Source organism: Pristis pectinata, chromosome 7 (assembly GCF_009764475.1).
Source record: "Pristis pectinata isolate sPriPec2 chromosome 7, sPriPec2.1.pri, whole genome shotgun sequence".
Classification (NCBI taxonomy): domain Eukaryota; kingdom Metazoa; phylum Chordata; class Chondrichthyes; order Rhinopristiformes; family Pristidae; genus Pristis; species Pristis pectinata.
The window spans coordinates 23,932,445-23,957,417 of NC_067411.1; the positions used below are offsets into that span (position 1 = coordinate 23,932,445).

General features: G+C 40.0%; 1 protein-coding gene across 2 annotated transcripts in view; it reads right to left on the minus strand.

The window, feature by feature from the left end:
• The window catches only part of pde8b (phosphodiesterase 8B), a 162,780-nt gene that overhangs the window by 6,623 nt on the left and 131,184 nt on the right, over positions 1-24,973 (minus strand). For both annotated transcript variants that reach the window (XM_052019127.1, XM_052019128.1), the window contains 9 exons: positions 22,867-22,944; positions 21,704-21,780; positions 21,234-21,398; positions 19,966-20,011; positions 16,535-16,606; positions 12,466-12,601; positions 10,042-10,240; positions 5,085-5,302; positions 3,203-3,341 (listed from right to left, as the gene is read on the minus strand). In XM_052019127.1, coding sequence (XP_051875087.1) covers positions 3,203-3,341; positions 5,085-5,302; positions 10,042-10,240; positions 12,466-12,601; positions 16,535-16,606; positions 19,966-20,011; positions 21,234-21,398; positions 21,704-21,780; positions 22,867-22,944 — 1,130 coding nt within the window. The remainder of the gene's footprint in view (positions 1-3,202; positions 3,342-5,084; positions 5,303-10,041; positions 10,241-12,465; positions 12,602-16,534; positions 16,607-19,965; positions 20,012-21,233; positions 21,399-21,703; positions 21,781-22,866; positions 22,945-24,973) is intronic.

Genomic DNA, 24,973 nt, shown 5'->3' on the forward strand with positions numbered 1-24,973 from the left:
TACTGTGTACAGTTTTGGTCGACCTATGAGGGAAAAGACATGGTTAAACTGGAAAGAGTGCAGAGAAGATTTAGGAGGATGTTGCCAGGACTAGAGGGCCTGAGTTATAGGGAGAGGTTGTCCAGACTGGGTCTTTATTCCTTGGAACGAAGTAGAATGAGGGGTGACCTTATAGAAGTGTTTAAGATTATGAGAAGCATAGATCAGGTGGATTATAACAGTCTTTTCCCCAGGATAGGGGAGTCCAAAACTAGGGGGCATGGGTTTAGGGTGGGAGGGGAAAGATTTAAAAGGGACTGGAGGGCAACTTTTTCACACAGCGGGTGGTGAGTATATGAAATGAGCTACCAGGGGAAGTGGTTGAAGCAGATCAATAGTATTATTTAAGAAGCATTTGAATAGGTACATGGAGAGTCAAGGCTTGGAGGGATATGGTCTGAACGCAGGAAATTGGGACTAGCTGCATGGGCATCGTGGTTGGCAAAGACTCGTTGGGCTGAAGGACCTGTACTCGTGCTGTATTACTCTATGACTTTATAATATAGTAGAAGCAACCTCACTGTTCAGATTAATAAATGACATCCCTATCACACCCTGCCCCCAACCTTCTCGGGGAAATTAAGAGCATGCTGAAGCTGGTGGCCTTGCATGGTTGCCTGCATGCCAAGATTCTTTTGATAACTTATCTCTAAAGTACTGATACCTGACTCAAGGACAAAATAAATAGTGTTGTGGGAGTCTGTGTGTATGTAGAAAGCTGCACAGCAATCTAAAACCTCAAGCCATATTATTAACAATGAGCAAGGAGCTTGTACAGTTTATAATCAAAAATCAATAAGCTTTAAGATTAAATTTCTTCAATCCAAAAAATTTACGAAATTGAAACCATATTCGTATTTTATGTTTAACAATTGGGTTAATCATATGTTTACTTAATTTGGTAAGTGCAAAAGGGAGTGAAGCTCCTAAAATAGAAACTAATGAAAATCTAAGTACTGATTGGTGCTCAAGGTGTACCCAATTGGGACATTGAATTACATCTGAATCTTGTATCCAAAAAATTAAATATCTGATATTAATTGCCCAATAATATAAACTAAAGTTAGGCAGGGCCATACCGCCATCCTTTTTTAGTTTTTGTAAATATTTCTTACTTAACCTTGGGTTTTTATTCTGCCAAATATATGAAAGAATTTTAGAATCAATGGTGTCAAAAAAAGATTTTGGGATGACAGTTGGAATCGCTTGAAATAAATATAAAAATTTTGGTAAAATATTCATCTTAACCGCATTAATTCGGCCTACCAATGATAAAGAGCGGGGACCATTTAGTAAATAATTGTTTAACATGGTCAATTAAAGGCAATAGATTAGCTTTAAATAAGTCCTTGTGTTTCTTGGTAATTTTAATACCTAAATACATAAAATAGTCAGTTACCAATCTAAAAGGTAATTGCCTGTAAATTGGGGTTTGCATATTTAATGGAAAAAGTTCGCTCTTATTAAAATTTAATCTATAGCCAGTAGTGATAGTACTGCAGGGATAGATTCCTCCGGATTAGAAATATAAAGTAACAGGTCATCTGCGTAAAAAGATATCTTATGAATACATCCAGAATCTTATTGTTAAACATACAATACGAATAAGGTTTCAATTTTGTAAATTTTTTGGATTGAATAAATTTAATTTGTCAAGTCCCATTCAATCTAATTTTTTCTTTCATCCATCCAGAGTTGACTCAGCTTTTTCTGTATGGAAAAGGAAGGGTTTTCGTGATTTATTCATTGATAACTGTTTTTCATCTTTTGAACAACTGTCTAACAAATACAATTTGTCTAGATCACACTTTTTTCAATATTTGCAGATTAGAAATTTTTTAAAAGCTACTATAACCTCTTTTCCGACACCTTACAAAACTGAAATTACAGAAAAAATTTTAGGTCTGAATCCTTATTAGAAGGGCTTGATAGCAATAATTTATGATTTAATTATGAAAATATGTCCAGAATCACTGGACAAAGTTAAGAATGAATGGGAAAGTGAACTCCAGACATCTTTACCTACAGAGACATGGAAGAAAATTCTTCATTTAGTTAATACATCTTCGATGTGTGCCAGACACTCTTTGATACAGTTTAAGGTAGTTCACAGGACCCATATGTCAAACGATAAGCTAGCCCGTTTTTACACCATATAAATCCTATATGTGACAGATGTAAATCGAATGTGGCTTCTTTGACATGTATGTTTTGGTCCTGTCCTCTTTTGGAAAAATATTGGAAAGACATTGAGGTAACTGTATTGAATGTTACCTCAACTGTATTGAATGTTGATTTACAACCTCACCCTATCACTGCAATTTTTGGATTACCAAGGATAGAGTCTGGCCATTTATCTGCTTCTGCTAACTGTATGATTGCCTTTGTTACATTAATGGCCAAATGATCCATTTTGCATAAATGGAAGGATCCAATACCCCCTACTACTTTTCAATGGTTCTCTCAAACTATATCATGTCTAAACTTGCAAAAAATTAGGAGTGGTACTGTTGATCCTTTGCTTAAATTTGAAGATATTTGGAGTCCATTTATCCAATATTTTCACATGATATAGATCCCCTTTCAATAACTTTCTAATTTAAAGGAACGGAGTTGACGACATAATATTGCTCTGTTTTTACTGAGAAATTTCAGTCCAGTCTTTTTTTCTTTTTTTTTGGTTCTTTTTTGAAATTTTTCTGTTTAGTTTGATTTGATATATTGTTTATAATTTTTCTTATTGATTTGGGGATTTTTTTTCCTTTCTTTTATATATATAATAAATCTTTTTCTTTCCTTTCTTTTATATTATATTCATTTACTAAGAGATCGTGGGATCTACAGATTTTTTTTATATTTTATTGTTCTTTATGATTATCTATGCTATGATTGTTCTCCTGATCTCTTTGTATTACATGTACAAACACTGATGTTATATATTAATCTGTATTAATTTGAAAACTAATAAAAAGATTGAAAAAGATAAAAAAGATTAAATTTCTGCATTGAATCAATTTATATCATTTCAATATAGATAAATATTATGGAATTAATTGATCTTGGGAGGGAGCTGCGTCAATCACAACCATTAATCCTGCTGGTGCATTCCATGTCACCGATACATAATGATGTTCATACTGAGGAAGCTGAAGTTAGGCCTTACATTTAAGCTGGTTTCTTCTAAAGATGTCATGGGTTTATTGATACTGTTCACAAATTTGTTCACATGTTCAAAATGCTTTGTCATCTCTGTTGCCAAAACCATGTCAATGATTGCCTGTCGCAAAGTTCGAAACTGATTCCTGCAAAAAAAAATTGGATGAATGATTACAAACCGGAATTTTGTTCTTGCCGGCAAAAGAGACTGCAGATGCTGGAATCTGGAGCAAAAAAGACAAACTGCTAGAGGAGCTCAGCAGGTCAGGCAGCATCCGTGGAGGGAAACGGCCCGTCAGATTGACCCTTCACCTGGACTAGACCTAATCCAAAATGTTGACTGTCCATTTACCTCCACAGATGCTGCCTGACCTGCTGAGTTCCTCCAGCATTTTGCATTTTGTTCTTGGTTAAGCATTGTTTAAGCTGTGGCAATGTCTTATTCCAATTTTCATCTTTGGTTAGTTAATAACTACAGGAAGGATGTGGTTGCATTGGACAGAGTGCAGAGAGAGTGTATTTTAGGAAGATGTGGTTGTGTTAGAGAAAGTGCAGAGGAGATTAACCAGGATGTTGCCTGGATTGGAGGACTTTATTATGGCAAGAGATTGGATAGGCTGGATTTGTTTTCCCTGGAGCAGAGGAGGCTGATGGTGACCTGATAGAGGTATATAAAATTATAAGAGGCAAAGAGAGGGAAGATAGTCAGAATCTCTTTCCCCATGATAGGGGCATCAAAAACAAAAAGGTGAGAGAGGAGTTTTAAAGGAGATTTGAGGGGAAAGTTTTATTTTATGCAGAGTGGCTGATATCTAGAACTTGCTGCCTGAGGAGGTGGTGGTGTTAGATATAATCACTATATTTAAAAGATATTTAGACAGACACTTAAATAGGCAAGGCATAGAAGGACATGAATCTAAAGCAGACAAATGGTATTAATGTAGATGGGTAAAAAGGTCAGCATGGATGTGGTGGGCCGAAAGGCCTGTAGCTGTGCTGTACAGCTCGATGACTCTATATACTTAGGTGCATTTAGATATAGTTCCCTTTTAACGTCTAATCATTTTACACAGCTCGAGAGACTTGATGGATCAGCTGATGTTTTTCTGCCATTTTTGCATAGAACATAGAACAGTACAGCACAGGAACAGGACCTTCGGCCCACAATGTTGTGCCGAACTGATTAAACTAGTTATTAAGTATCTAAACTAATCTCTTCTGCCTACACAAGTTCATATCCCTCCATTCTCTGCACATTTATGTGCTGATCTAAGAGCTTCTTAGACGCCTCCACCACCACCCCTGGCAGTGCATTCCAGGCACTCACCACTCTCTGTGTAAAAAAAACTTGCCCCACACATTTCCTTTGAACCTATGTCCTCTCACTTTAAATGCATATTTGTAGATTGACAATTTCAGCTATGTGGGTCCCACACTCTAGAATTCACTCTACAGCCATTTCTCTCCACCTTTAAGGAGCTTCTGCATTTCTGAGAAAAGATTTTACTCACCATTTTTAATATCTCTTTCTTTGGCTATGTTGTGATACCACAGAGAAACAAGGAGATGGGTAAAGGAACTAATGGGATTGCTCTCCTGGGAGCCATCATGGACCCGATGGGCCAAATGACCTCCTTCTGTGTCATAATAGCAAGTGCTAAGATCTACATGGCTATTTAACTACATTAGAAATGCAAGGTTGTGGATTTTCTGAAATGCCCCCTCACATTCCACAGCAGAGCAAAATACAAAACACCATGTCTTAGATTCTTACTCTAAACCAGTTGAGTTTAGACCATCACTCTGCAATGCAACAAACTAAATTCATGTACTGAATTGGCACTAAGGGGTTTCAATAGCTGGATGATCTATTGATCAGTAAATCTAACCTTTCAATGTTCTTAAAAATGTTGCTCTTGTTATCTCCTGCTGTAAGTTGGAAGGCTAGAGCTGCATGGTGACTTTCCAGAACTGCTGTGTCGTTGTAGAGGACTGCAAGCTCACTTCCTGCGTTACAAAGGAAGGAGTTGGTGCGACCTGGGTGGTCCACATCATGCACTGTGGCTGCAATCAGCGCTGCAACCTCATCCATCTCATCCAAACTCCCCTGCGAGTAAGATTGAAAGGAAGCATTAAGTGTTCAGTCTCAGTGAAGCTCTAACAATTACACAATAATGATGTATTCATCACCTGACCATAAATAAAAGCATATAAATTGGTGTTATACAAATAATAAGCCAATGCCATTTTTTGTAAAATGTGAAAGACATTTAAAAAAAACAAGTACTCTGATTAGAAACCTTCAACAAGACATGCATTTAACTCCTGGGGAATCAAAACTGGCTGTAAGTTCTATTCCAGCATGGCATGAAGAACCAAGGAAATCTATGTTGTAGTTTTCAAAGTGGTTGTAAGGAGCAAGGACATTTGAAATACATTTAGGCAAAAACAGTCACACCATTTTGACCCCTACAATTCAGCTGACACTGGAAATTTAAAAGCCAACACTTAAGTAACAAAATGGTTCTGATGTGTCCAGAACAAACAGAGTTGATCGCACATGAAAAACCAAAGGGGGAATAATACTTAGAACATAGAACAGTACAAGCCCTTCAGCACATGATGTTGTGCCGACCTATATAAACCTCATCCCCATTCAATCTATCCCCCTCTCTACTTCACCTCCCATAACCCTCTAGTTTTCTTTCGTCCATGTGCCTATCTAATAGTCTCTTAAATGACCCTGTCGTATCAGCCACCACCACCACCCCTGGCAGTGTATTCCAGGCACCCACCAATCTGTGTAAAAAACCTACCCTGACATCTCCCCTGAACTTTCTGCCACACATCTTAAAAGGGTGACCTCTAGTATTGGCCATTGCCACCCTGGGGAAAAGATGCTGTCTATGCCTCTCATAATCTTATATACTGTACCTCTATCAAGTCTCCTCTCATCCTCTTTCGCTCCAAAGAGAAAAGCCCTAACTCACTCAATTTCTCCAACCCAGCCAGCATCCTTGTAAATCTCCTCTGCACCCTCTCCAAAGCTTCCACATTCTTCCTATAATGTGGTAACCAGAACTGAACACATTCCAAGTGTGGTCTAAAGTCAAAGAACAGGTTCCAAGAGAACTGTGGACAAGGATGATCACCAGTACAGAGTTAGAGAGAAGTATATGTGAGTTTATGTCATAGGTGATGGTTACAGGTTGAAGGTTAGAGATGATATTAATGTACAATAGTTTGTAGTATATTATCTCATAGCTTCAGGCCAGACTCAATTAGCTCTTACATTGTCTCCCATGTGGGATCTTGCTAAAGGCCTTACTGAAGTCCACGTAGAGCATGTCAACTACACTACCCTCATTGACAAACTTAGTTATGTCTTTGAAAAATTCAAATTAATCATACAGTATCTCTCCTTAACAAGCCATAATGACTATCTTTGATTAATATCTGCCTTTCCAGGTGCTGATTAATCCTGTTCCTCAGAATTTTTCCTAATAATTTCTATACTACTGAAGTTAGACTCACTGGCCCATAATATGTGGCTTATCCGTACTACCCTTCTTGAATAAAGGTACCACATTCACTTCCCTGAATTATCTGGTACTTCTTTGGTGTGAGGAGATTTAAAATTTTCTGTAAAAGACCCAGCAATTTCCTCCCTTACTTCCCATCATCCATGGATACATCTCACCAGGCCCTGACGGGTTGTCCGTCAAAACCTCTAATCCCTCTTCCTTTTCAATGGTAATGTGTTCTAGAATTCCACTGTCCCCCTCCCTAAATTGGTGGTATATGGACAGTGAATAAAGTTATCTAATATTACAACAGGATCTGGATCAACTGGGAAAGTTGGCCAAGGAGTGGCGGATGGAATTTAACACGGACAAGTGTGAAGTGTTGCATTTTGCTTAAGTTAAACCAGGGCAGGACTTATAAGATAAATGGAAGAGCTCTGGAGAGTGTTGTAGAACAGAGAGACTTAGGGGTACAAGTATATATTCTCTGAAAGTGGCAACATAGGCAGACAGGGTGATGAAGAAGGCATTTGGCATGTTTGCCTTCATTGGTCAGGGCACTGAGTACAAGAGTTGGGACGTCATGTTACAACTGTATAAGACATTGGTGAGACCATACTTGGAGTATAGTGTGCATTTCTGGTTGCCTTACTATGAGATGTCATTAAGTTGGATAGGGTGCAGAAAAGGTTCACAAGGATGTTACTGGGACTGTAGGGCTTGAGTTATAAGGAGAGAGACTGGATAGGCTGGGACTTTTTCCCCTGGAGCATGGGAGGCTGAGGGGTGACATTATAGAAGTATGTAAAATCATGAGGGGCATAGATAAGGTGAATGGCCACAGTCTTTTGCTCAGGGAAGGGGAGGGCATAGACATAAGGTGAGAGGGGAAAGATTTAAAGGGAACTCGAGGGGCAACTTTTCCACACAGAGGGTAGTGGGTATGTGGAATGGGCTGTCAGAGGAAGTGGTAGATGTGAGTACAATTACGATGTTCAAAAGACATTTGGATAGCTACATGGATAGGACAGGTTTAAAGGGATATGGGCTAAAAGCAGGCAAATGGGACTAGCTCAGTTAGGCAACTTGGTTGGCATGGACAAGGTGGGCCGAAGGTCCTGCTTCCGTGCTGTATAGCTCTATGACTCTATGAATTCTCCAACTTCAATGTCCTTTCCCATAGTGAAAATAGATGAGAAATATTCATTTAAGACCTCACCGACATTGTCTGGTTTCATGCACACATTGCCATCTTGGCCACTACGCATCTCCTGGTCACTGTGTTGCCCTTAATAGAAGATGTACGTCACCATATGCTGCCTTTGAAGAGTTATATTTGGGAGAATCAATGGTTTGCTCACTGGATTAAGAATAGTTCTGTAAAATGCTGCATTTTTTTCAAATGGGAAGTTTTACCATGCAGGTATCAGAGTTAGAGATCAAATCAAGTAGTGTACTTTTGCAATTAAAATAGAAATACAAAATTTAATTATTGGCAAGTACAGAAGTTCAATACATTGTAAAAGTATTAATTCAGTGAGAAAATCTATAACAAATAAATGTCATCTGGTTTTGTTTGAGTCTAAATGTCTATTAGATAACAAACACATTAGAACAGAGAATACCTTTTGCGTTCTACTGTAAGAACACTCCTTCATTTAGTTATAGTGTTATACAGCATGGAAACAGGCCCTTTGGCCCAACTCATCCATGCCATTCAAGATGTCTACCTGAGTTAGTCCCATTCGCCCGTGTTTGGCCCACATCCCTCTAAACTCCTTCTATCCAAATGTCTTACATGTTGTAATTGTACCCACCTCCATAGCTTCCTCTGGCAGCTCGTTCCATATACCCACTAGCCTCTGTGCGGAAAAAGTTGCCCCTCAGGTCACCTTTAAATCTTGCTCCTCTCACCTTAAGTCTATGTCCTTTACTTTTAGATTCCACTACCCATTGGAAAAAGATTGAACATCCACCTTATCTGCACTCCTCATGATTTTATATACCTCTAAAAGGTCACCCCTCATGTTCCAGGGAAAAGTGTCCCAGCCTATCCAGGCTCTCCTTATAATGCAGTCCCAGTAACACTCACATTAATCTTGACAATTACTCCCATAATATTTCTCATTCCCCACTTTTAATTCTTTTTTTTAATAAAAACAGCACTTTATTATCTTTTGACGTAGAACTCTTGAGCATACATTCAATAAGCAACAGAACACAGACCTCACAATACCATGGAAACATCTAAGAAAATATGAATACTTCATGTGTCTGAATTCAATACATAAAATTTTACAATGCAGAACAATTACTCTGTGACTAAAAGAATAACGCTGCCAACAAATTAAATGATCTTTTGCTTAAAAACAGTCTGATCTATGCATAAATGAATGAAGAAGTCGGCTTTCACTTTCTCCTCAATAAAAAAGGTTCTACCTGTATCTATGGTTTGCCCCTTGCCCTCTGATAAGATAACCAGAGTTGCACAGTCATCATTTGGCCCTTTTTTTTAAAAGTAGAGAGACACTGGATATTGTTTCAACCTAACTCCCCTGGCAGGAATGCGTGTTTGGGCTGGCTGGCTGTGTTACACTATGCACATTTTATTATCTAATGAGAGCACGTAAGGAGATGGCGCAGCCCAGGCCAGGGTAGGTTACAAATTTATATCCACTCGGTCACCTGAACTCTGATTATTATTCCATTATAGAGTGGCACATTATCTGTCTGTATAAACCAATGAAAAAAATCAGGTTCTGACACACCAAATACAAAATAAATGTCGAAGATCAGACTAGAAAAGTTACTCCAGTCTGATCAAGCATTAAGTACTTTAGAATTTCTTGCAATTTGATCTTCACAATATCAAACACATGGCCATGGAAATGACTGCAATACTAATATTACACTATTGATATGACTGGGATAATTGTCCATGTACGATGTCCCACTTATCTGTTCTGACCTTGATGTAGAAGCCTCAGAAACTCCAGAAAAACAACTTTTCCACCAAAATTACAGAAGACAATTGGCAAAGTTTATTCTCTATTTCGCTATTTGAAAGAAATATGTTAAGAAGAACATTGTATCCTGACTAGGTGTTTTATCTCGATTGTGCTCTCCCCTCTCCACACCAAATGTTTAGTTATCTCACCAGGGTACATTGTGTTTCACATAATTATAACTTTAACAAATTAGTGTACCAAAGTCAGAATAATCAGCAATTACCGTGTTTAATAATGCCATGTAAAGAAATATAAAATCCTAAGAGACACGTAAATGTCTCCATCATGTGTCGATCGTAAATATAAAGGCTTACCTTAACTCGGTCCTTTCGAAGGAAATATGCTGTGGCATGCAACACATCAGCTGCGTGTGTTGAATTGTGGTATGAATTTGATGCATGATAATTAGTTTCTATGACTTGTAGCCATGATCTTAGAGTCATTTCTGAACAGTTTAAAAAATCGCATATGCCAAACTGTGTCAAGATTTTTAAGCCGAGGTAGAGCAAGGGCCTAAAACAAAACAGGAAGGATTGTTTTAAAAGCAAGAATCCAACTAACTTACTGGTGTCAAATAAATGATTTAGTATTGATTAAGATGTCTGCTTTAACAATTCAGGCGAATTTTATGTGAATATCTATTAGCTTACAATAACCACAAATTTCTAGGATGTTGTCTATTTTAACATTACACTGTTGAAAACTGACTTTACCCTGAGAGAAATGGGCTAATGACCATCTTCACTTCATTTTACACCACTCTGGAAATTCAACCAGGCTAGTTCCCAGAGTGTTCACCTTTGCACAGTGGACCTGACTTCTGTGCAATGCTACTTTTGGAGCACTGTGGGGTAGATTAGACAATGATTGACCATCACTGGATGCACTTAGGACAACAGGGTTTTAATAATGCAGTACTGGATAGGATGCTTTGTACTTTGGGCACTTCTCCCATGTGGATCTAACCCAACCCCCACCCCATCCAGAGGCCTTGAACTGAACTCCTGATCTGACCCACAAATCCCCACACCTCCAAATGCACAAGGCCAAAGTTCACCATACTGACCCTTCACCCAGTCTCCATGACTCCACTCCGCTTCTGGCCCCCATCTCTCTGGCAGATTCTCCTCCTCTCATCTATCCAGTCCCTGGTTTAATGCCAGCTGCCCTCTCTCCTCTCTCCCCCAGTGACCTCCAGATTGTCCTGTTATTTTCAACAACATAAATTTGCAATGTCCCTTAGGACTGCAGCCACCACAACATTGGTGTTTACTTGTGGCATTGACATTGGTCATGGAAAATCTTATATTGTTTAACCCAATTTTAACTTTTTTTAAAAGAATTAATTCAAAGAACTGTATTTAGATGTTACATCAATGAACTCAAGTTCATTATCAGTGAAAAGGTAAACTAAATTAATAACCTGATTGATTCCTAAAATAGTGGGTTTGCCCTAGGAGCAGAGATTAAGCAAACTAGGCCCATACTCTTACATTTTGAAAGAGGAAGGGTGGTCTCATTGATGCTTGAGCAGGTATATGCTTCTCCCGGCTAGGCTTTGGAGAATCAGTGATCCCAGTATCAAAGTGAAGGGTCAAACATTCAGGACCGAGATGAGAAGGAATTCTTCAGTCACAGGGAGAACGTGTAAACTTCACACAGCAGCACCCGAGGTCAGGACTGAACCCGAGTGCTGTGAGGCAGTGGCTCTACCAGCTGTGCCACTGTGCCCCCATCAGCTGCACCACTGTGCCCCCTTTGTTGTAAGGAAATACGGAAAAGAGATACGTGTTACTAGGGCTCTTCTAGTTCAGCTTTCTATTCTCACCCTGTTCTGTCCAACCACAACAAGGTGCCCTTTACCTTTAGCTTCCACTTTATCAGCCTCTGCATACAACTGATCAGCATCTGTCACTTCGGGTATCTCCAGGGTAGTGGTGCCATCAGACATCCCTGCCCCCACCCCCCCCTTTCCCCTTCTGCATTCCCTTTCCCTGCCCACACTCTGGCTGGCTCCTCCTTCACAGGCAACACCACCAGCCCTGCCCACAACATCTTCCTGTGCCAAGCACCGGAGATGCAGCAGCTTCCCTTTTACATTGGGAGTGGTTGATATCTGGAACATGCTGTCAGAGGAGGTGGTGGAATCAAGTGCAATTACGTTTAAGAGGCACTTTGACACTTAAGTAGGCAAAGCACAGAAGGATACAGTCCTAATGTGGGCAAATGGGACTAATGTAGCTGGAAAAAGGACAGCATGGATGTGGTGGGCTGAAGGGCCTGTTTCTGCACTGTACAACTCCATGACTCAGAATCTTTGGAATTCTTTACCCAAGGGGACTGTGAAGGCTCTGTGGCTGAGTATATTCAAGGCAGAGACCAATAGGTTTGTTATTGTTAATTAGGGGATATGGGGTTAATGCAGGAGACTGATGCCTGGGTAAAATAATCTTGTTGAATAGCCCAACAGGTATGAGAGGTTGAATGGCCTAGTCCTACTTCTATTTTTTGTGAACTGAGATGTCCAGAATAAGTTAATTCAGAAAATGAATGAAGACCAGGACGAACATTATCTTAAATAAATGCTTTCAATTCTCCCTTGAGAAAGGATCTAGTCCAAAATCACAAAAGTAAAAAAATCAATAGACACATAATATGACTCATATTTAGTTAAATGTACATTAAAAATTCAGCTGTGTACAGCCTACAGACCATCACAGTTCAATACTGGCACCCACCTCTTGTTGGTTACAGCCTCCAGCTCAAAAATATTGAAATCCCAGTTTTCTTCATCGGCAAGCAATTCTGCCACCTGAGGTGGTACATCACCAAGGGCAACTGGAATGGCAAGATGGCAGTGACTTTGCTGCAAGTCTGTAGTTTAAAGAGGAGGACCAACTTAGGACAAATCCCAATACATGTGTCCTTATATCAAACATATTCCTTTGTGAAGACACAAGAGGCTGCAGATGCTGGAATCTGGAGCAACACACAAAAAGCTGGAGGAACTCAGCAGGTCAGGCAGCATCTATGGAGGGAAAAGCTGATCCAGATGAAGCGTCTCGGCCTGAAATATTGTCCATTTCCCTCCATGGATGCTGCCTGACCCGCTAAATTCCTCTAGCATTTTGTACGATATTCCTTTGAGAAATGAGGCACGTTTCTATCTGTAGCAAAACTGAAATTTCTTCTGAACTGTTAACTGGAGACTCCCACAAAGAGTGGACACTGATGACAACACTAGATGCTTTCTCCGAAGTGAATAGGTGGTGTCTATTATTAGGCCATCTTTTATTTTTTGTTTTGTATTTAGTTTTTTTTATGTCAAGTCACTAAATACTATGCATCTTTCCAGATCCCAGGCAAATAAGGGTAACTGTTCTTGACATATTGGTTTAGTTATTGGTACTCCCTTCCTACGCACTGTTGGAATACATTCACCGGAAGGACTGCAGTGGTTCAGAAAAGTGACTACCATCTTATCAAGGGCAATTAGACTTTGACAATAAATGCTGGCCTTGCCAGCAACAGCGGCATGGTGAAAAATAGAGTCATAGAGTCATACAGCATGGATACAGGCCCTTCAGCCCAATGAGTCCATGCTGACCATGGTGCCCACTCATCTAGTCCCAATTTCCTTCGTTCGGTCCATATCCCTCTAAGCCCTTCCCCTCCATGTACCTATCCAAGTGCTCCTTAAATGATACTATTGTACCTGCCTCAACCACTCCCCCTGGCAGCTCATTCCATATACTTACCACCCTCTGTGTGGAAAAAGTTACACCACCCCCCTTTCACCCATCCTTTTTAAATCTTTCCCTCTCACCCTAAAAACTACGCCTTTTAGTTTTGGACTCCCCTACCCTGGGGAAAAGACTGCTACCATCCACCTTATCTATGCCTCTCATGATTTTATAAACCTCTATAAGATCTGTTCTGGAACCCCTGCTCTTTGTGATTTTTATAGATGACTTGCATGAGGATATGGAAGGGTGGGTTGGTAAATTTGCAGATGACATGAAGGTTGGTGGTGGTGTAGATAGTGTAGAAGGTTGCTGTAGGTACAACAGAACATTGATAGGATGCAGAGCTGGGCTGAGAAGTGCCAGATGGAGTTAAACCCAGAAAAGTGTGAAATGATACACTTTGGAAGATCGAATTTGAAGGCAGGACTCTTAGCAGTGTGGAGGAACCGAGGGATCTTGGGGTCCATGTCCATAGATGCCTCAAGGTTGCCGCGCAGGGTGATGGGGTTGTTAAGAAGGTGTATGGTGTGTTGGTCTTCATTAGTCAGGGTATTGAGTTCAAGAGTTGTGAGGTAATGTTGCAGCTCTATAGAACTCTGATTAGACCACACTTGGAGTATTGTGTTCAGTTCTGGTCGCCTCATTATAGGAAGGATGTGGAAGCTTTAGATAGGGTGCAGAGGAGATTTACCAGGATGCTGCCTTGATTGGAGAGCATGTCTTAGGGCTTTTCTCTTTGGAGAGAAGGAGGATGAGAGGTGACTTGATAGAGGTGTACAAGAGGCATAGATCAAGTGGACAATGCAAGAGGAAAGTATACAAGGAAAGAGGGTGGTAAAGAAGATGCACGGCATACTTGCCTTCATTGGTCAGGGTGCTGAGTACAAGAGTCAGGAAGTCATGTTGCAGCTGTATAAAACAGCTGTATAACACGAGGGGGCATAATTTTAAGGTGATTGGAGGAAGGTATGGGGGGGATGTCAGAGGTAATTTTTTTTTTACACAGAGAGTGGTGGGTGCGTGGGTCCCCCACCATTCATAGTACAAGTCCTATGCTGGTTTGACTTTCCAAAATGCATCACCTCACACTCAGCTGTATTGAAATACATTGGCTACTCCTTGGCCCACTTCCCTAACTGACCAAAATCCCCCTGTAATCTACGATAAGCTTCTTCATTATCAATAACACCTCCTAATTTCGTGTCATCCACAAACCTACTGATCAAGCCTTGTGCATTTGCGTCCAAATCATTTATATAAATAACAAACAAGGGTCCCAACATCGACCCTTATGGCACACCACTAGTCACCGGCCTCCATTCTGAGAAACAACCTTCAACCACCACCCTCTGCTTCCTACATCCAAGCCAATTTTGAACCCACCCAACTAGCTCTCCCTGGATTCCATGGGACCTAACCTCCCAGACCAGCCTACCATGCAGGACCTTGTAGAAGGCCTTGCTAAAGTCCAAATGGATAACATCCACTGCCCTACCCTCATCTACCTTTTTGGTTACCTCTTCAAAAAACTCAAGAAGGTTCGTCAAGCACTACTTTCCTCGCACAAAGCCATGCTGACTCCTCCTAATTAGACTCTGTCTATCCAAATGTTGGTAGGTCCTGTCCCTCAGAATTCCCTCCAGTAACTTCCCCATTACTGACATCAGACTGACTGGCCTGTAGTTCCCTGGCTTGTCCTTGCTACCTTTCTTAAACAACGGCACAACATTAGCCACCTTCCAGTCTTCGGGAACTTCACCGAAAAAGGATCAAGTGGAAAAAGAAACTTAAATCTCTCCTGCCTTCCACCCTACCACAGACCTTCCTTTTTGTTCTTTCTGCCCCTTCCCTGTCTTTTGGTGCATCCTAATACTCAGCAGCTTTACTTTATGCTAAGAACCGTTAACACTTAGGACAAGTTATAGGTTTGAATATTTTGTGTGGATTTACTGAAATGGTCCAAAAAGTTCAAGTGAATTCCTTGCTTCACTGTCAGAGAAAGTAAGTGGCACATTGAAATTGTTCATCAAAGATTTCCTTCAAAAATGTTTTATTTTTGTTTCTCTCAAGTGTACTGTATATGTCTGCTCCATCTCATTCCTCTGTACGTGGGGCTTCTGTTTTACTTCTTGCAAAGTGACACTGGTGGAGCGGGAAATGCTCTGAGGAATTTGCTTGCCATGGAAATCTTAACACAGGAGTCAGCAATTTGCTCCTTCTTGCCAAAAATTAATTGAAGCCATTCTAGGGAACAGTTTAAGGAAAGGGATTTCTCAGAATATCCACAGAATCCTCATTTTAAATAAGAAAGTAACATTGTTCCCACTTCTCATACCAAGCACATTAGTGTTAATATGATTTATCTGCTCTAGCTGGTGTATAGTGAACTATAAAAGTTAAGTAACTGACAATTGTTTAAGAAAACATCTCACTCAGCAACTGCCTCTCTTAATTGTTAACAATTACATCCCAAATCTCATTACAAAAGTAATCCCATTTTAATGAGGTGTGAAGAGTTGATTGAAACCGCTTGAAGACTTTGTGTAAAATGAGCAGCCTTTTTGGAGGATAACCGCGTATTAAGCTGCTCAAAACACTGAAAGGGAGGATGGTGAGTGTGGATATGTAATTGGTTGTAACTGTATTCTATCTATTCTTAGCACTTGACTCCTCCATTGAGTGTAAATGAGTGATTTAAAACAATGAAATCAGCTTGCAGTGGCAGAGGTTGATCTACTAATGCATTGCAACTCTCAGTGATAACAAGCTGGTCTGTGCCTACAGGGTTTCTTACAGCGAGATCCAGAACCTGAGACCTTGCTAAGGAGAGGGTTGAGTAAGGTATTTCTCCACAAGGATGGGAGAATAACATGAACCCAGTTGTCTCTTGAACAGCCCCATTAGCTGTTTCATGCAGCAATGTTATCCCCTTAGCTGGAAGATGGTGTATTTATTGGAAGATCAAAGAGAGGAAAGGAAAAGAAAAATTTAGGATTGAGAAGAACCCAGTTCCCAAATCCACTTAATTGTCGACTGGCAAATCATGCTTGTCTGTAGGTACCTGGTTCTTCTTCAATCTGCCCATCAAGTGAAGTCCAGAGAGGTGCGTCAGTCTTCTCAATTTGTCGACAGCCTACACATCAGAATAAAAAGCAGAGAACATAAGTACCTTAGGAAACATTAACTCTGCTTCTCTTTCCAATGACTGACCTGCAGAATGTATCTAACATTTTCCGTTTCGATTTTATATATAACATGTTGGCTACGTTCCAAAGGTACTCACTACCTCGGAAAGATATTTTTGCAACAGAGAAAGTGCAGCAAATTTTCAACAAATTGATTTGTGGGATTGTAGTATGAAAAGAGGTTTAGCATAATAGGTCTCCATACTCTATTGAGTTTAGAAGAATAGGAGGTGATTTCATCGAAACAACACTCTTATAGGGTTTGAAAGGGTAGATGAGGGGAGGAGATGAAGTTTCTCCTGGTTAGGGTGTCTAGAAGCAGGGGTCAAGTTTCAAAATAAGGGGTTGGCCATTCAGGACAGAGAAGAGATTTCTTCACCCAGTGGAAGGTGAATCTTTGGAATTCTCTAGCCCAGAGGTCTGTGGAAACTCATTGTGTATGTACAATACACAGACTGATTTTATTTTTAGATATTAAGGGAATGAAGGGATATTGCAAACACACAAAGAAGTGGTGCTGAAGACGTGATCCTGTTTGATAGTGGAGCCAAGTCAGTGGTCTGCAGAATAGACAATGTTGTTCCTTTGTTAAAGAAGGGCAATAGAGACAAACAAGAAAATTATAGGCTAGTGAACCTTACATCAATGGTAGGGACATTACTGGAGAAGATTCTTAGGCATAGGATTTTTTCACATCTGGAAAAGCTGGACTTATTAGTGATAGTCAGCATGGCTTTGTGCAGGGGAGGTCATGTCTTACAAACTTGATTGAGATTTTGAGGCGGCGAGGAAGATGATTAATGAGGGTAGGGCAGTGAATGTTATCAACATGGACGTTTGTCAAGTCCTCATGTTAGGCTGATCCAGAAGATTAAGACATATGGGATCCACGGCGATTTAGTAGATTAGATTCAGAACTGGCTTAGCCATAGAAGACAGAGAGTAGTGGCGGAGGGGTGTTATTCTGATTGGAGGTCTATGACCACTGGTGTTCTGCAGGGATCAGTGCTGGGACCTCCATTGTTTGTGATCTATATAAATGATTTGGACAAAAATGTAGGTGAGCTGATTAGTAAGTTTGCAGACGACACAAAAACTGGTGGAATTGTGGATAGTGAGGAAAGTTTCCAAAGGATACAGCAGGATATAGGTCAGGTGAAAATATGAGCGTGGAGATGGCAGATGGAGTTTAATCCAGACAAATGTGAGGCATTGCACTTTGGGAGATCAAATACAAGAGGAAAGTATACAAGGAAAGAGGGTGGTAAAGAAGATGCACGGCATACTTGCCTTCATTAGTCGGGGTGCTGAGTACAAGAGTCAGGAAGTCATGTTGCTGCTGTATGAAACTTTGGTTAGGCCACATTTGGAGTACTGTGTGCAGTTCTGGTCACTGCATTACAAGGATGTGGAGGTTTTGGAGAGGGTGCAGAAGAGGTTCACCAGGATGTTGCCTGGATTGGAGGGTATTAGCTATAAGGAGAGGTTGGACACACATGGATTGCTTTCTCTGGCACATCGGAGGCTGAGGGGTGACCTGATAGAGATTTATTAAATTAGGCAAGGCATAGTTGAATTGATAGTCTTTTTCCCCAAGGTGGAAATGTCAAATACTGGAGGACATAGATTTAAGGTGAGAGAGGGAAAGTTTAAAGGAGATGTGCGAGGTAAGTTTTTTTTCCCACACACGGAGAGTGGTAGGTGTCTGGAATGGGATGCCAGGGGAGTTGGTGGAAGCAGACATGATAGCAACATTTAAGAGGCATTTAGACAGGCACTTGAACAAGCAGGAGATGGTGGGATGTAGACCTTGTGCAGGCAGATGGGATTAGTTTAATTTAGTATCATGGTCGGCACAGATATTGTGGGGCCAGGAGCCTGTTCCTGTGCTGTACTGTTCTATGTTTTATGTTGTTTTTCCTTCCATTTCTTAAGTTCTGAACCACTTTTGCAGCAGGCTGTTTTGTGCCTCCATTAATTAAATTACTTTTCATCAATGTTCAATTCTTAAGAAAAGATCACTGACTAGATCTCAGGCCGTCTAAAGAGTTGTGATCTCTTCCTCTTTTTAACTAACAGCAGATTGAGAAATTAACATGGCTTTTAAGTCTATGGACTCAAAAATCAATCAAGCAAATCAAGAGTGAAGCAGAATCAAGAAAATCACCCAGAGGCTTGGCTTCCCGGAGGTATGGAATAGAGGAAATAGGAAAGATCTCTCTGAGGTCAGGAGAGATGGCATGAACCAAACTTCATGAGTTTCCGCTGAGGGGAATGAGACAGGAGAATGATTTTGTAAATGAATTCTAATGTTGTAAATGAAGTTCAATCATCAGTCATACTTTTTTGCCATGATGCATCCATCTCCCTGAAAGTTTAGCCGCACACAATCAGATTAATAATTTGAGTATGTGGTAGACCCATCAGATTAGCAAAATCAGTAAAATTTGCTGTATGAAGAGACAAAAGCATTCAAAAATAGTAGTTATTTAAACAGAAGGCTTTAATTATCCTACTATAAACTGAAAAAAATCAAATAGTATAGAGTCACAGTTAATAGCTGTTACTGGTTTTCCATCCAGTTTGTCAATTAGGATACATGAGGCCTCCTTAAAATGATCCTGTGGGACCATATTAAAGCTGAGTTATCCCTGGTGGCCATGAAGTGTAAGCATTTAAAGGAAATTATTTCTAAATTACACATCCAGGAATTTGGATTTCGGTAGTCAAACATGCAGATAACACTAAATTAGGTGGGTGTGGTTCAGGACACGTGGCTCAGATATTGCAGAAATGAGTTGGATCAGCTTTGCAAGTAAGTAGAATAGAAGATCCAATTTAATGGAGACAAGTTATAGATAAAATTAGGTGAAGGATGGAAGGTTAAGTAACTCTACAAGCCCTGTAAGTGTTACCAATCCAGTTAAAGATAAAGCTGCCAACATAGAAATCATAGTGTATTCTACACTAATACAATGTACTAGAATACACTAGATGCAGAATTCTAACAAGCTGCTTTGGCTGCTTCCAGGCTAAATTAATGTACTAAGTTAATGTATTTTTAAAGAATAAATATATTAATCAAGTTATCAAATATTAGCTTGTCCCTCTGCCTCTCAACAGACAAGTCAACCTTCAACACATTCACTAATGACATGGAGATCTTGAATTACACACACCTTATGAGTTCTTAGACCAATACAACACAGGAAGCAACCAAAGACAATTAGCTGGAATTCTGCAGTTCATGTGTTCTAAATTTCCATGGTTCGCAAAAAGTAAAATGTTAATGAACATTCAGACTTACTTTTGGAGAAAATGTATTCATTGCCAGACAATCTTCTTAATCCATCCTGAAATGTTCAAAAAACAGATTAAACTTGTGTACAAAACTGGGTGCGGCACATTTCTGGATCCACATTTACTCAGCTCACTCCTTCTGAGGCAGGGATCGGGAGATTGGCTGTATAGCCAGTGGAGGGGGAAGGAGTATATTGGATCCTGGCACTTGAGAAGGTGGTTGAGGATCAGGCCAGCTGCTAGTATAACAGTGTCAGCCTTCATCATTGGGGGTAGAGGGCTTATCCATATCATCAGATGGGTGGGGTTGGGGAGGGCAGCATCAAATTTTTGGCAGGGGCATGATAGGAGTAGCAGCAAACGTGTGTGGGGGTGGGGGGCGGGAGGGATGGTGATCATGGGGTTAAGGCACCACAGATCAAGGACTCTGGTGATGACTAGGACATTGGAGGTGTTAGGGTTGGTTCGGTGCAGGGTTGATGGGGTGTTGTCCCAATGATTTCACTTATCTGCAGGTTGCTGATGTCAGCTCTGAAAGACTAGGGCCTTATTGTCCCAGGACCGTCAATGATGAGTGCCCCAGGACATGGTGGTTCACATTCCCCTGTAATGCTTGTAAAAGGGTGCTGCTCAGGGAATGACATCATCTCATGTACCTCTGAGATGGAACACTGGGGTCACAGGATGATCATGCCAGGAAGTGCCAAGATGACAAAATTTCATGGTTGGCACGATTTGCCCTAAAATGGTTGCATGCATGTAATATTGTGGGTTAAATCAGTTTTTAGACACGTAGCACTGGGAAAAAAAAACATTAGAATGCCCTCCAATTTCTAGATAAAGGTCTACAGATGGGTTTTGCCTGGTATGTTTAGATAATGCCTAATGTTCCAATTTTTCCTCACTAACTGGCTCTGTGATTTTTGCCTCTGCCAGAAAATAAACACCTGAGGGAGATTGGAAAAGTCAGGAAATACTTCCCTAGGCATCTTGTGCATCAGAAAGCTTGGAAGGATTAACTGTGTTTGTGTGTTCATGTAAGGACTTTACCAGACAGGGCTATTGAGACAACCAGGAAGAAGAAGATTTAATTAATTTTTCCTTGTTTCTAATCCAGTCCTGCTGGCATTACAAAATGGTGGTTCAAATACGTGTTGTGGTTTATCTCATGGACATACAAAGAACCACAATTTAGGTTTAGAAGCAAATACTCTACTGACAAGTACATTATGAAATGAAATGTATAAATCTGAAAGGCGTTCCTTACTAACTCACAGTCATGAGGCCACCAACAAGATTACTGGTGTGGGGATCATCATCTTTAGTGCCGAGCTGTGGCGAGTATAGCTCAGTTGTTCTTAATATTTCCAGTACTCTATCCAAGGCTTCTGCAACTGTTACTGGACTGTTCTCCTGGGCAGTGTTAATTATATTGATGACCTTAGTAAAATGCAAAAAAAGGAAAAAGAATTACATTTCTAAGAGACCTTTGCAATTTAAATCTGGAATCAACAAGGTGCATGCGCAATTATGCGTACAAAAGCTGATACAATTTAAGAGTTATTTGCTGAGGTTTCTGAAGGATGCAGCATTCAAGGTGGGGAAATGGTTGAGAATTTTAAGAACATTTGGAAATTGCTAATGAACTTGTTAAGGCCTGCTGAAATATTTAAAACAAGTTAATGTATTTAGTTCATGGAGAGGATAAGTTACCTTTATATTAAAAAAGTGCTTAGCAAACTCACCTTTGTGATTGGAGCTTCAATTGTCATAGAATGAATTCTGGCCATTGAGGAATGTCGTCGGTTATGTGAACTTCCAGCTGAAATGAGCACCAAAGAAAGTTCTTACAGATGATCCATACTGATCACATGCTCAGATTTGAGCAGATATTGCAGGCACTTTGTGGCACATGATTGATACAGCTTCAATATAAATTCAATAATAAACAACAACACAAAATTAGCTCTTCAAATAATTATCCTACCCTCAGCATAAGTACGAGAACAGCAGTTACTGATAAAGGTGAACAGTCTAAGCAACCTTGTGTCTCATAGTGTCATACAGCATGGAAACAGGCCCTTTGGCCCATCGAGACTGCACCAGCCCTAAGGCAGCCATTCACAATAACCCTACACTAATCCCATTTTAACCATTGGACGGAAGGGTTATGAAAGATACCACACTGAGACTGGGAATCAATTGTAAATTAGAGTTACTAACTCTACTGTTAAACCGGGTGTTTATGAGAATAAAGAATGGGACAGGAAAAACCGATTAAGAGAGAAGCGAAAGAAAAAATAATAAGTAAACAAGCTGACATTCTTAAAATATCCAACAACAATTAGTATATCAAGGAATGAGACTCCACATGTAATAGTTAATTTTCAGTCTTAAAGTAATTGATCAAAGCGATGGTAATTGACACTTACAATTTCTTCAATGTAAACTTAGTTTTAATTTACAGGATTTAACTATTTTCAGTGAGTTTAATTTGTATCTACCACAAAATACACAAGAAAACAAGAAAATAGGAGCAGGATAGGCCCCTCAAGCCTGCCCCACTATTCAATGTGATCATGGCTGATCTATGTTGGCGTCATCTCCTCTTCTGTGCCAGTTCCCCATAACCCTCAATTCCCCAATCTTTCAAAAATAAAGCAACTTCACACTGATCAAAATATTTCAAGGTGAGGGAGTCTGCAAAATGCTGTTTTTTTTTTACCAAACTATAATGCAGTGAGCCACAGCTCAGACAGCAATGTCTAGTTATAGTATATTAAATGTGAACCCAGTCCTCAGCTGAAGCTGCTGTGTCATTTTGATATAAATGATGCAAGTACCATTGGCCTCAGCATTATTATCAGCAAATTATAGTCCAATAAAAATTCACTGAAGGTGTTCTTACCATCACTTCTTTTTGATGTTATTGATCTGACATCAATGGAACCTTTTCGTCTATCTTTATGTCTCAATGACTGCGAATCTGTAAGAGAGAAAGGTATGTTGATAGAGATTTTCTCCTTCCTGGATCACAACAACAGTTACCACTGTCTGTTACAATAAGGAAGCAGTTGTGCAAAGTGATGGGTTGGTTAGAATACACAGAGTGGCTACATTGTTAACTAGAGTAAAATGTAATACTTTCATGCTCCTAGATTATTGTGCTTAGTAGTGGCACGTGTTCCCCATGAGAACTAGGGAAATCACACTAAATAACAAATAATGCGTGTGAAACTTAAGAATAGTTTAGAAATAAATTTCCTCAATATTTTCTGAACTAATTTAATGTCAGGTATAACTGGTGCAATATTTCCAAGCTGTTGTCTTACGTTATGGCACTACCTAGCTCACACTTTGCTCAGATTCCTCAAGCTGGCTACTTTTATCTGGTAAGGGAAAGGCCTCAACTAGGCAGCTGTTGAATATCTGTTTATTTCTGCAGTTTGGCAAAATATGTGACTGCTGCTATAGGTAGAAAAGTTTATTATTTTAAATTTACAGTTTATGACCATTCAATTAATGCTCTGACAATATTTAGTTGGTTAAAGTCAAATGGTTTCGACCCTCATCTCATAATGTCTTGTTCCTTACAAATCTCAAAATTATTTTGAATTATGAGGGATGTTAGAGTAAAAGTGCACTCATGCAGACCAGATACATATAATGGCGCCCTCTGGCCTCAACTGTATTAACTTTAATTGCCAGAAAATTTTCTGTACATGGAAAAATATATCAATTCATTTTGCTGATATAGCAGTTTGCTTTGAGAAAACTCATAACCTCTTACAGGCTTTTTCCTTCCTTGAAGCTGGCAAGATATGCATGGCTCCTCAAATAAAGATAACCACCCAACAACCTTGATTGATATCTTTCTGTTAAATCCTTCCCTGGAGAATGAGCTGGAGTGGTACAAAGGGATAGAAAAAGGATGAAAAACAAGCAAAACCAGACAGAAAATGGACATGATTAAAGGGGGCAAAATCTGTAAGATTAGGAACAAGAAAAATAATCAGTCAAGTGTATGAAAAACAGGTAAAAACCAAAAGGAATATTTGGAATTCATTTGGAAGATTAGTTGTTCTTTATTATTTAAAAAACATAGGAAAAATATAGAAATATTCTTTACATTGTGACATATTTGGATACATAAAGACAAAGCAAATCTTAGAGGAAAACGTGGGAAAAGCTGCTCATTGATAAATATTTGGCAATAGTCTGAGGCAACAAACAATCTGCTGGAGGAACTCAGTGGGTTGAGCAGCATCTGTAGGGGGAAATGAATTGTCCATGTTTCGGGTCGAAACCCTGCATCAGGACAGAGTGGAGAGGTGAGGTCAAAGGCGAGGAGAGGTTGGGGCATTACACCACACTTGCATCTGCACAATTATATTCAGTGATTTGGGCAGGGTTACTTAACCATAAAATCAGATGGTTTGGGGACTTGTCAAATGTTTTAAAAAATAAAAACACAACCAAGAGTCGGAGTAGGTGATTTGGCCCCTGGAGTCTGTTCCATCATTCTATAAGATCATGGCTGGTCGGTCTTAACTCCACTTCCCTGCCTGTGTGGATGATGCAGAAGATGTTTCCTGTATTGGAGTGTGTAAACTATAAGGGGAGGTTGGACAAACTTGGATTGTTATCACTGGAGTGTTGGAAGCTGAGGGGTGACCTGATAGAACTACATAAAATTATGAGAGGCATAGACAGGGTAGGTAATCAGAGTCTTATGGGAAGTTATGAAAGTAAGAGAGGAGATGACTGGGGCCTTGGCAGAGATTTTTGTATCTTCCTTAACCACAGGTGAGCTACTGGAAGACTGGAGGGTGGCTAATTTTGTGCCTTTATTTAAGATGGGCTGCAGGGATAAGCCAGGAAACTACAGGCCGGTGAGCCCTGCATCAGTGATGGCAAAGTTATTGGAAAGGATCCTGAGAGACAGGATTTATTTGCATTTGGAAGGGCAAGGACTGCTTAGAGACAGTCAGCATGGCTTTCTGCATGGGGAATCG